Below are 13,331 nucleotides of genomic sequence, written 5' to 3'. Positions count from 1 at the left end.
ACATTGACGTCACATTATGACGTACGAGGGTTAGACGTCACGCGATGGAATTACTGAAAGTCTCGGTGATTGTTATTTTGAGCGGGCCGAGACTATTTGGCAGTCGTGTCCATGTAAGTAGGCTACATCAAACACTGTAGTTTCTTTGGCTACATGCAGACAGACAAATCTAGATCTAGTGTCTCGCTTTCTTGCACAGTTTCACCTATGCTCTTTCTGTGTGTGTGTGTGTGTGTGTGTGTGTGTGTGTGTGTGTGTGTGTATGTGTGTGTGTGTGTGTGTGTGTGTGTGTGTGTGTGTGTGTACTGTGTGTGTGTGTGACGGAGTTTGTGTTACTGTTTGTCGATTTCTTACGTGAGCCTTGAAGGCTTCGCCTTTTGTTTTCTTTTGGCTCGTATACACAAAATTAATAACATTACATAAAACCACACCTTCGAAACACAAACAATTTACAAATCAGTATACACACATAACCCAAACCATACACATTCATTTCAGCACCCTTACACACACATCACACACACACACACACACACACACACACGCGCGCGCGCACGCACGCACGCACGCACGCATGCACGTACGCACGCACGCACCCCCCACACACATATACACACACGTACAAACACACACACACACACACACACACACACACACACACACACACACACACACACACACACACACACACACACACACACACACACACACACACACACGCGTAAATTGTAACTAGACATTGCGGCAGACTGGGTGAGATGCGGCAGTTTGGGATGACACCCATTCTACACAGCTTCGTAAAAGCAAAAATGCATGTTGGGCACTCTCGGTATTAGGAATACGACTAAAAGGGCTGCCACTCACAAACAACAGAGGTCTCTCGGCATATATATATTTCTTGCAGAAAACTTCTTCTTTACCAAGTCATGTGTTGAACAGCAGAGAAAAGTGGACCGCTTTTCCTGTTTAACCTTTTCAAAATTAGATCTAAATTGTTCGCGTATCCATTTCTGGATCTACAGGCTGGTACAGAGTTACCTCCCTTTAGGTTTTTTTCAAATTTCCCTTGTTTTAACCTAATTTCTTGGTTAAAACTTGTCTAAATTTCTAAATTCTTTCTTAATAAATATCAATTCCACACTTTGACCTTAGATCAAAGTGTTTCCCTTCACAGATATCCCCTTGGGGGTTGTCAGGTGAGGGTAGTCTCCCATGCCAACAGAAGCTACCATTCAGAGAGTGGTTTGCTTCTTAGTTGGATACCATGGGTTGACAACTCTCGCCATCAGTACCACCTGAACATTGATAAGACACAATAGTTTATTGATTAAATGGGACCTCTACTTTGGTAGTGTCTATCCCGAATGTAAAAAAGAAAAAGTTTCGAAACACGTGTCTGGTAGGTACAAACACAATGGTCCTCCTCAGGACTAGATTACCTTGTGATACGTCCCCCACAAAGGGACTTCGCTGGGTAAATCTTGGTCCCCCTTGAGGAGGTCTGATGCTCCCAATAGGCTGTCTGTGAAGGGATACTTAATTCTCTCTCTTTCTCTGCTAAGAGATTTTAACAAATCTCGGAAGAAAGTCTCTGCTGACTTTCAATTGTTTCTTTCACAATTTCTGATGTTTTATAATGTGGTCACCGTGAAAGTTGCATCGCCTTTAAAGCAATCCAATTGAACAAGTCTTGCGGAAAACTTCTTCTTTACCAAGTCCTGTGTTGAACAGCAGTGAAAAGTTGACCGCTTTTCCTGTTTAACCTTTTCAAAATTAGATCTAACTTGTTCGCGTATCCATTTCTGGATCTGCAGGCTGGTACAGAGTTACCTCCCTTTAGGCTTTTTTTTCAAATCTCCCTTGTTTTAACCTAATTTCTTGGTTAAAACTTGTCTACATTTCTATTTTTTTTCTTAATAAATATCAATTCCACACTTTGGCCTTGAATCAAAGTGTTTCCCTTCACATATATCCCATTGGGGTTGTCAGATGAGGGTAGTCTCCCATGCCAACAGAAGCTACCATTCAGAGACTGTGAGAGAGAGTGAGAGAGAGAGAGAGAGAGAGAGAGAGAGAGAGAGAGAGAGAGAGAGAGAGAGAGAGGGGGCCCGGGTAGCTCAGGTGGTAGAGCACTGGACTTGTGATCGAAAGGTCGCTGGTTCGAATCCGGACCGGGACGGACACGGGTCAACTTTATGTGCAGACCCAGAGACGGTATCCATCTCCCACCCCCATGTCACCACAATGGCACGTTAAAGATCTTGGTCATTCTACCATAAGTGCAGATGGCTGATACCACCTAATCACGCATACATCAAAAGCCGTGAGGGCGTAAAAACTCGAATCGTATAAACCAATTCATGTCCAATATAGGCAATTAAGACCTGACGGACAATAAGCCCCTTAAAATTTACTTTTGAGAGAGAGAGAGAGAGAGAGAGAGAGAGAGAGAGAGAGAGAGAGAGAGAGAGAGAGAGAGAGAGAGAGAGAGAGAGAGAGAGAGAGAGAGAGAGAGAGAGAGAGAGAGAGCGAAATCAAAACACAACCCAGTCACCTGGTAGTTCGAAAACTCAATCTGAAACTGACATCGATTGTCGAAGGCATGCCTGCGGTGCATAACTCTGGAAAAGTTGTCGTAGCTGGGAACCCGTTGAGATCCATTCCAACACCAACAAAATTATCAGAAGACTCACCATGAAGTCAAATCAAACGTTAGGTTTTCTCATTTGGTTATTTGCTTTGGCTGTTATTGCTTCGATTGATAGCTGAATCTGCTTGCAACCGTGCCGTTCAAGACTGTTCGAACTGTCGTCTGCAAGACGGGCTTGTGTGAATCCGAGTCGAGTCAACTGCGGGGTTCAGCGACAAATGAGGGAGTGGCACCAAAATGAAAAGAAGAAGACGAAAAGAAGTTGGAGATACAGTTAAGATATATGGGGAAGAGAAGAGGATGTGAGGTGTTAGATGTATCCAACCTTAGGTGTTCAAACTCAAGACCGGGACAAAGTAGAAAGCGATGTACCGCGACCGACTCTCAGTGCCGACATACAACTTCCAAGCTTTATTGCTTAACGTCTACAACAGGCGAAATATTGAAGCTTTGGCTCACCTAAACCCGACGACTGAATATGTAAGTGATCCACGTGTGAAAACAAAAACAGAACAGCGCGATGACAGCCAACATTTCTATCCCCGACTGACAAACAGTAACACTGCATGCGAACTGACTTGGGTCAACGATCAAACCAGCACGGCCCGAACTGAATTTGTTGCGCTGCCATTATCGTGTGCAATTCTGGTAAAAATATAAACCCGGTATGCCGAATTGAGTATAACGAAAGCCGATGTCAAATATACACAGGGATATTGTAAAATGACTTTCAAAATGTAAAAGCAGATAGCAGACCTTTTTATAAGCAATATGAATGACTAAATGTCCACATACAAGTCGAATGACGCCGTCCATTATGCTGACAAATGGGAACTAGCGTTGCGCATGAATTCATTAGCATGAATTTCGACTGCGGAGGCTTTTGGCAAGCTGAAAACAGGCACGGGCAGGTTTTAGTGGAAAAAGTAAGTGTTTTTAATGAAAACGTCGGAGTAATGGGATAAATAGCTTACACACCTCGTCCTGAATATCTTGCATATTTTCCCGAGGGTCGATTTTCATGTATTACCGAGCCTTTGATCAGAGCTCGGAGTGGGTAACCTATATTTATTTCTCTCTCTTTCTCTGCTAATAGATTTTAATAAATCTCTGCTGACTTTCAATTGTTTCTTTCACAATTTCTGATGTTTTATATAATTATATATAAACCTGTAATGTCAACCCTTGTACAAAATGATGCTACAAAAAGAAACGAAAGTAAAACACCATCCACGTGCTACAAGAGAATGATGATCGGTCAGGCATGCGTACTGCAGTAAGTGAGAAATACAAAAAGAAAGAAAATGTGTGTGAAAGATAATGTGTGTGAAAGATAATGTGTGTGAAAGAAATGTGTGTGAAAGATAATGTGTGTGAAAGAAAATGTGTGTGAAAGAAAATGCTCACAGGTCCGTGCTAAACATGTTCAGTTCGTGAAGTCAGTCAGCTCATTACTAAAGACATCTTCCGTTTTCTAAGATGGGTTCCATACTTCTGGTTTTGGTTTGTAGTTCTATGGACACACAGCTCCTTGTTGGGTAGTATCACATGGGAGTTCAGTTAAAAGAGCTGCCAATCCAGACCTAGGAAGAGAATGAAAGATAGCTCATGGGATATAAATCTGTCATGTGGCTTCTCCAGGCTGCAAGGCATTCAGCGCTATAGCTCTCAGCACACAAGACATACGTACACATTGTTGGGGCTACCACATCACTTTTGATAACAAAAATCACACATTGAAAAACTGTGTAAACAAATACATAGTCTGGATCGTATCTTATTTCAAATATATACTTCATTGAATATATAAAGTGTCCACTTCAAAGCAATGTAATCAAGAAAAACGTGAAGAGACCTTGATTATTTATATCTTTTTTTTGGGGGGGGGAGGATATCACTATGCAATGTTTCTGTTTAAACAAATCGCTCCATTAAACAAACACTGTTTTCTACAATTTGTTATCACTTCGGGGTATGTTTAAGGCTTAAGCGTACATGAAGGAAAAATAAACAATCAAACACAAATAATTCAAACATATTTGTACACTTTAATAAAAAAAAAAGGTGTTTTAAGATTTCAGATAAGTGATAAATAAATGTAGAACAGATATTCGGACTGAGCACAAGCTGATAGGCTTGAACTCAAAAGTCGCACCCACGAATCGTCAAATACTTTTCGTTACAGTTAAACTTAAGCATTTTAAAAACAAAATGAACGGTATGATGCATGATGTGAATGTGTGTGTGTGTGTGTGTGTGTGTGTGTGTGTGTGTGTGTGCGTGCGTGTGTGTGTGTGTGTGTGTGTGTGTGTGTGTGTGTGTGTGTGTGTGTGTGTGTGTGTGTGTGTGTGTGTGAAAAGAAAGAAAGAAAAAAAGAAAGAAAGAAAGAAAGAAAGATAGAAAGAAAGAAAGACAAAAACCAGAAAAAACCCCAGAGGGAAAGCAAGAAATAAAGAAAGAAGGAAATAAAGAAAGAAAGCAACAAAAGAAAGAATGAAAGCACAAGAAGAAAAAAACAAAACATTGACATTTTATTGTTCTACTTCATTTTTCAACTCAACATACCTTCGGAACTTGGCGTGCATCTCTGTTAGCAGGAGAATGCGACCATAATTATTATGCAGAAAAATCACTTACTTGAACAGGAAATTATATTTTCCTTTTACTTCCTCCCACAGACGATTCGATTAGGAGCATTTCCTTTCTTAGCCTTTCGACGGGAGCCGTTATCTGATTTTAGGAGGGAACACATTCTTCTAAATTAAAAGCAGCCGTAGGGGGAAAAAAAAAGGACGAAATAATGAGAGAATCGTTGAAAGGAAAGGAACAGCAACAGGGTAAGAAAGGAGAAACATGCCCATGCAAACATCTAGTCCTAGGTTCGTATAACTGTAAACAGGTCATTGTAACAGAAGATACAAGTAACCGTCGTAAACAGCTTTTTTTCTTGAGCGTTATATATAACATTTGCATCGATTTTGTTTTATACATTAAAACAACCTCCACCTGCCCCTCGGCCAGACTTGTTTTATTAATGCATGAACGTTGTGCCCTATCTTCTTTTGTCTCTATACTCGTTCCAATGTCCTCTGCCCTCGCACTGTCTCTGTCTGTCTGTCTGCCTGTTCGTCAGTCCGTCTGTCCGACCATCCGTCCGTCCGTCCGTCTGTCTCTGTATGTCTATATATATATATCTCTCTCTGTCTCTCTATAGTCCGCCTCAATGATTGCTATCTCTCGCTTAAACACACACACACACACACACACACACACACACACACACACACACACACACACACACACACGCGCGCACACGCACGCACACCCGCGCGCATCATGACCCAAATTATTTAATGTATGCAGAAGATAAGAGGTGGTCCTCTTTTAAACGAATATACAGAGCTTTCATTGACTGGAAAAAAAACCCATCGGTTCAGAGACTCAAAGGCACATTATTTCCTTTTCAAAGCACTCTGTATGCAGAATGCCGTCTGATGCGCCGTTGTAAAGACGATCCCAAACGCTTGGCCATTGGAGGGCAGATATGCCTTGAGGTGCCCCCAACCATGCATCAGCTGCAACGGACACTTCTCCTTATCGCTGAATGCAATGGTGCACTGTATGTCTGTCTGTCTGTCTGTCCGTCTGTCTTCTATTCTGCCTAACCATCTGTCTGTCTTTCACACACACACACACACACACACACACAGTGACACACACACACACACACACACACACACACCCACATACACACACACACACACACACACACACACACACACACACACACACACACACACACGCAAATACATGGACATTCACAACTTCGAAAGAGTTGGCTCTCTTTTAGACAGGCACGCAAGCGTTCACCATCTACACATGTTATCAGCGGCATCAGTTTGCTCTGAGAAGCGCAGGGTATGGACAGTTCCGGCTGGTGCAGTATTGAAGAGACGATCGACCCTATACGCCTTGCTGATGGTTGCATGGAAGAGAGCCCTGTGCGTTCCGTCAGTGCCGCTTGAGCTGAAAAAGACATTCTCCCTTATCGCGTACTACAATGACTTACTCTGAATGGCCGCATAAATAGATATAGATTTTTGAAAGAGAATAGAAAGTAGATGGGTTGATAGGAGAGAAAAAAAGAGTTCGAACCGGGAATAGGAATGGGAACGTAAGTTAGGGAGTGAGACCGAGAGTAGGAGGTTGACGGATCGAAAAGGGGCTCAGGGCTGCAGGAGTAAGCTATAGAAAGCCTTGAGCAGACTTCGTCTAAGAGGCACTCTTGGTCAGAGGTACCATTGAAGTGACAGTGTAATTGGATATTTTGAAGAGAGGTTGGAAATGGGGATGTTTGGGGTGGGGATTAGAACGAATGAAGGAGGCGGGATTGAAACTGGTTCAAGTGTAAGAAAGAGACATGTTCAGTCTTCAGACGAGAAGAGTGAGGGGCGGAAAGCGGGCAAAGTAGTTCCGGAGCAAGCAAGAATACTCTTCTAATTCCACCTAAAGGCGCATCTTGGAGGCTCTGTAGTGGGATGGCCCCTTGGAAATGACTGTGTAAATGGAGATTTTGAATAGAGGTGTGGAATGGACATTGAAAAGGAGGGGATGTTGAGGTGGGGTAGGTGGATGAGTGGTGGGTGGATGAGGGGTGTGGGGTGGGTGGATGAGGGGTGTGGGGTGGGTGGATGAGGGGTGTGGGGTGGGTGGATGAGGGGTGTGGGGTGCGTGGATGAGGGGTGTGGGGTGGGTGGATGAGGGGTGTGGGGTGGGTGGATGAGGGGTGTGGTGTGGGTGGATGAGGGGTGGGTGGATGTGGGGTGTGGGGTGGGTGGATGAGGGGTGGGTGGATGAGGGGTGGGTGGATGTGGGTGTATGAGGGGTGTGGAGTGGGTGGATGAGGGGTGTGGGGTGGGTGGATGAGGGGTGTGGAGTGAGTGGATGAGGGGTGTGGGGTGGGTAGATGAGGGGTGTGGAGTGGGTGGATGAGGGGTGTGGAGTGGGTGGATGAGGGGTGTGGGGTGGGTGGATGAGGGGTGTGGAGTGGATGGATGAGGGGTGTGGAGTGGGTGGATGAGGGGTGTGGGGTGGGTGGATGAGGGGTGTGGAGTGGGTGTATGAGGGGTGTGGGGTGGGTGGATGAGGGGTGGGTGGATGAGGGGTGTGGGGTGGGTGGATGAGGGGTGTGGAGTGGGTGGATGAGGGGTGTGGAGTGGGTGGATGAGAGGTGTGGGGTGGGTGGATGAGGGGTGGGTGGATGTGGGGTGTGGGGTGGGTGGATGAGGGTGTGGGGTGGATGGATGAGAGGTGTGGCGTGGGTGGGAGATGGTTCAGGTGCATCGTACGATACATTTTGTTCAACCTTGCCACGTGGACAGCAGTAGGACGCCTTTGCGGGTGTGTATGCTAGGTATCTGTGTTTTTTCAAGTCCATAATTATGCTTGACTAGAAACTCGGGATCTTTAACCTGCGCATCAGTCCTTGTGCATGCATGTGTGCATGAGGTCGGTACGAATCTGGACTTAACGTTGACTATGGGACATAAACTATATTCACCTGGCGTACCTGGGCCTCGAACCAACGCCGATAGACTGCCCACAATGACTATGGTAATAGACAATTTGAACAGGTAGTAGAAATGACGATGGAAACTATAGATAATGTTTTGGGCGGAGACAGGAAGGAAGACTGAGAAGGAGGGATCGAAAGGGGTTCGAGAGCAGAGAAAGAGCGCTCTTCAGTCTCTATCTTCTAATACACTTTAAAGGCACCTATAGAATTAACATGTTTATCAAGATTGTGTAGAGAGAATAGGAATGTGGATGAGACAGAAGACAAATGTTTGGGATGTGTAGAAGAATAGAGATGGGGAGGAAGGAGAGATCGAAAGTGGTTCGAGAGCACAGCAAGAGCATTCTTCAGCCTCTATCTTCAAATGCACTTAAGAGGCACCACTAAAATAAACATGTTCATGAAGATTTTGTAGAGAGAATTTGAAAGTGGATGAGACAGAAAGACATGTTTCGGATGTGGAGAAAAGTGAAGCTGGAGAAGGAGATATCGAAGGTGGTTGTCGGAGAGCAAACAACACAGCCCTCCATGTCCTCGTTGTAAGACACATCTGGATGCCGCTTTTGTCTAAGGACGCTAACAAAATGACAGATGTGTACTTGGACAATGTTAACAGGCAGTCGAATGACATGGAAACTAGGTAGTATCAAGAATCGAGAAAGGGAGAAAGAGCGAGAAACGAAATCAAAATTGCTTTGGGAAGAGAACTCTTCAGTCTTCATCTTAAGATGCATCACTCGGGGAGGTTCTTTCTGCAACGGCGCCACTGAAATGGCTATCATTATGTAAATGGGGATTTCGAAAAGAGTGGGGAATAGTGAAGGGGGGTAGTTTGAGGCGCAGGATACAGAAGGATGAAGACAGAAAGACCAAAGATGGAAGAGAAGCGAGCAGCAGAACCTCTTATCTTCATCGGGTTTATTTTCGGTAGCGCCATGGAAATGACTTGGTAAATGGACATAATTTGTCCTGCACGAAAATATCGAAAGGGAGGAATTGCGAAGAGAAATAGGTCTGGACACGCCAGAAATCTGAAAGGCAAACACAAAGTTATCCTGGAGATATCTCAGTGTGATTTAGAAATAAACGAATACCTATCGGTGCATACAAAATTCGAAAAAGTGAGCACAGTATGAAAAGAAGTTAAAGGAGTAATTGAGAAAATAATACGTGAAGCGGACTTCACGAGTCACAAAACCGAGCCAAACAAGTTTTGACAGAATTATCTTTGGGTATTTCAAATATATAGACATATTTTCCCTGTGCGAACATAACTCAAATTCGTGTAAACAAACGAAGTGAAAAAGAGCACGAAAGAGGAATTTAGTCAAAACTTGACTAAATGTAAAAAGATGGCAAGGAGGCGATAGGGATTATAAAAGGAACACCTCAAGTTCTGACCGGGGCACTCAAGTGTCGCGTCGATATACAACATTATCCTTTCAAGTTTTGAGGTCACAGAATTAGGAAGAGGGGAAAAAAGGAAGAAGAAAAATGTGGACAGAAGAAACATGTGGAGAAAAGGAAGACGAATGACGAGGAGAACTTGTTGGGTAAGAGGCGACATGAATAATAATATACGATACCGATATATACGTGCACAGCCTGACGGTGACCTTAAGATTAATGTTCTTGCGCTGATATGTTGCAGTCACCGAGACAAACTTCGTTCTTAAAATACTTTGTCACTTCCTCGGGAGACATGCATAATAAGTGATATACATTTTACGTGACGCCATTATTCACGTTATGACGTCTTTTCGAACTTTGTTTGGCTTTTGACGTCAGAGATTTCACTTCGAAAAAGAGGGTCACAAAGAGACGTCTTGATGTTTTTGTTTTTAATCGGTATCGTATATCTTTAATCTAAAAGGCGAGCTATGGTGCGAAACTATGCATCTCAACGTTGTGTAAAATATACAGAAATATCTTCAAAAAAGGCCTGAAAGTGAAACGTAATTAGGGTAAGGAGTAAACATTTTGGAAAAGGAGTAAGGAGATGGAGACGAAACAGGCAGACGAATAATGATAGAAAGAACAAGTCGCGTAAGGCGAAAATACAACATTTAGTCAAGTAGCTGTCGAACTCACAGAATGAAACTGAACGCAATGCAACGCAGCAAGACCGTATACTCGTAGCATCGTCAGTCCACCGCGCACGGCAAAGGCAGTGAAATTGACAAGAAGAGCGGGGTAGTACTTGCGCTGAGAAGGATAGCACGCTTTTCTGTACCTCTCTTCGGTTTAACTTTCTGAGCGTGTTTTTAATCCAAACATATCATATCTATATGTTTTTGGAATCAGGAACCGACAAGGAATAAGATGAAAGTGTTTTTAATTGATTTCGACAATTCAATTTTGATAATAATTTTTTTATATTTAATTTTCAGAGCTTGTTTTTAATCCAAATATAACATATTTATATGTTTTTGCAATCAGCAAATGATGGAAAATAAGATGAACGTAAATTTGAATCGTTTTATAAAAATTTTTTTTTTTACAATTTTCAGATTTTTAATGACCAAAGTCATTAATTAATTTTTAAGCCACCAAGCTGAAATGCAATACCGAAGTCCGGGCTTTGTCGAAGATTACTTGACCAAAATTTCAACCAATTTGATTGAAAAATGAGAGCGTGGCAGTGCCGCCTCAACTTTCACGAAAAGCCGGATATGACGTCATCAAAGACATTTATCAAAAAAAAAGAAAAAAAGGTTCCGGGATATCAATCCCAGGAACTCTCATGTCAAATTTCATAAAGATCGGTCCAGTAGTTTGGTCTGAATCGCTCTACACACACGCACGCACACACACACATACACCACACCCTCGTCTCGATTCCCCCAGGCTCTACGTTAAAACGGAGGCATCAGACACAAACATTGGTTCAACGGCGAAATTGCACGTGAAATGTTTGTGAAAGTACATGCTTTCAAGACATTTTGAGATAACAAAGGGGGATTGGGGATGGGCATTGGTGGCACACTCGGTAATGGATGCAGTGTGTGGACTGGGGCTGAGGGATGGTGAAAAAGGGGACATCTACAGATTTGGAATACGCTCACTTTTAGATACCGAAAATGTACCTGGCTTAGTGGCTCCTTCAAAAAGGCCGTATACACATTAACGCGTTTGCCTTGGAGGTGCGAGAAAGATAGAGGAGGGAGGAATCGTCAACGAAAAAGATAGAGTTTAGCTTCAACAGGGTCAAAACGAATGTTGTACTTTTAGCATGTTGGCCAGGCTTCTTTATTATCCGACAGCGTCAAAATGCATTCACAAGCATTGTGCAAACCAGCACAGCTTCTGCAGTTTGTTGTAACGTCCACATGATTTGTAGTCGTATTTTGCTTCGAGAGCACTTGTAAACCAAGACTTATTTTGAAAAAAAAGGCTTGAAAAAGATCAACACCTTTTGCCTGCAGACCAAAGTCATAACATTCAATTCACAGTACTTTGTATGTAAAGTAAAATGATTGAAACACGAAGCTTTCAGCAAGCTATGTACAGTTCATAATGACTGTTAATTATTCTAACTGCAACATTGAAATGTCAGCACCCTCTGTCTATTGACCACAACGCTTGATATGTAAAGTATACTTACTGCATCATGAAGCTGTCACCAAGCCCTATCCATAGATTTAAGCATTACAATGTACAGTACATAATGTGTGATTTATACTTACTGCACTGCAACATGACAGTGTCCGCATCCTCTGTTTATAGAGCAAAGTCATAACAATCATAGTTCATAATGTAATAACTATACTCAATGCAACTAAAAACTGTCAACGCCCTTTGACAAATAATGTTGTAAATGACACTCATGTCAATGTGTCAATGTGCGAACATTGATTCAGAGAAAAATGTCAGCACTGCACAACAAGCAGGCATGCCAAGTGGAAGTATGCTCTTATACCACACACACATACACACACACACACACACACACACACACACACACACACACACACACACACATCCACACACACACACAGACACACACACACGCACACACACATACACATCCACACACACACATCCACCCACACACACACACACATCCATACACACACACACACACACACACACACACACACACACACAGTACGGCGACACATGGGTCGATTTTATGCTCACATTTTTGTCCTTGCAAGAAGCAGATTCTAGATACGCCAACGTGCACGTAATTGTATCTCCGTCTAGAATGTATTCAGAATTTCGTCACACTATGTTAGTGAATATCTATGGGTACTCATCCCAGTTTTCATGCTGACAAAAATGGAAATTGTGTGCTGTCCTGACATGTGTTGATACTGATACTGACAGTCTTATTTTCCGCCTTCCTCTGTCTCTGTCTCTGTCTCTGTCTCTCTCTCTCCCTCTCTCTCTCTCTCTATCTCTCACTCACTCTCTCTCTCTCTCTCTCTCTCTCTCTCTCTCTCTCTCTCTCTCTCTCTCTCCCTCTCTCTCTCTCCCTCTCTCTCTCTCTCTCTCCCTCTCTCTCTCTCTCTATCTCTCACTCACTCTCTCTCTCTCTCTCCCTCTCTCTCCCTCTCCCTCTCTCTCTCTCTCTCTCTCTTTCTTTCTTTTGTTCTCACCCCCTCTTTCTCCCTGTCTGTGTCTCTTTATTGCCAATTGTATTCTTCCTTGTTTCTGTCCTGTTTTCTGTCTTTATTTATTTCTTGATTTATTTCTGTCAATTTGCTTAACTTTATTTCTTCATTTCGTTCTGTCTAGAACATGATGCTGGGGTAGGACACTAAGTTGTGGTCTGTTGCAATACGTTTGTCTCGAACTTTGTGTACTCAGTCATAGGTTTATCTCTATAAGGGCGTGTTATGGATACCATGTGCCCTTGACTTGAGACAATCCTTGTTAAAATCAAATGTCATATGTGACCATTTGAATGAACCCACGTCTTTATTTTGTTGTAATCTAAAGCTGTCGACTTTTGTTGTTGTTTGCTAAGTTGATTTATTGATGTGTTTTTACATTTAGTCAAGTTTTGACTAAATGTTTTAACGTAGAGGGGGGAATCGAGACGAGGGTCGTGGTGTATGTATGTCTGTGTGTCTGTTTGTCTGTGTGTGTGTGTAGAGCGAT

The 13,331-nt window shown here is 42.9% G+C and overlaps 2 protein-coding genes across 2 annotated transcripts in view; both read right to left on the bottom strand.

The window, feature by feature from the left end:
• The window catches only part of LOC138966864 (15-hydroxyprostaglandin dehydrogenase [NAD(+)]-like), a 466,254-nt gene that overhangs the window by 217,358 nt on the left and 235,565 nt on the right, over positions 1-13,331 (bottom strand). The window lies entirely within an intron of this gene.
• On the bottom strand, positions 7,157-8,005 carry LOC138972379 (uncharacterized). The gene has a single exon (XM_070345071.1). The coding sequence runs from the start codon at positions 8,003-8,005 to the stop codon at positions 7,157-7,159; it is 849 nt and encodes a 282-aa protein (XP_070201172.1).

The sequence above is a fragment of the Littorina saxatilis genome, linkage group LG1 (assembly GCF_037325665.1).
Source record: "Littorina saxatilis isolate snail1 linkage group LG1, US_GU_Lsax_2.0, whole genome shotgun sequence".
NCBI lineage: Eukaryota > Metazoa > Mollusca > Gastropoda > Littorinimorpha > Littorinidae > Littorina > Littorina saxatilis.
The sequence above is the reverse complement of the archived record's forward strand: the minus strand, read 5'-3'. Positions and strand labels throughout refer to the sequence as shown.

Excerpts from the sequence above, each read along its gene's own strand:
- LOC138972379 (XM_070345071.1), bottom strand. The coding sequence starts at position 8,005 with ATGTATCGTACGATGCACCTGAACCATCTCCCACCCACGCCACACCTC.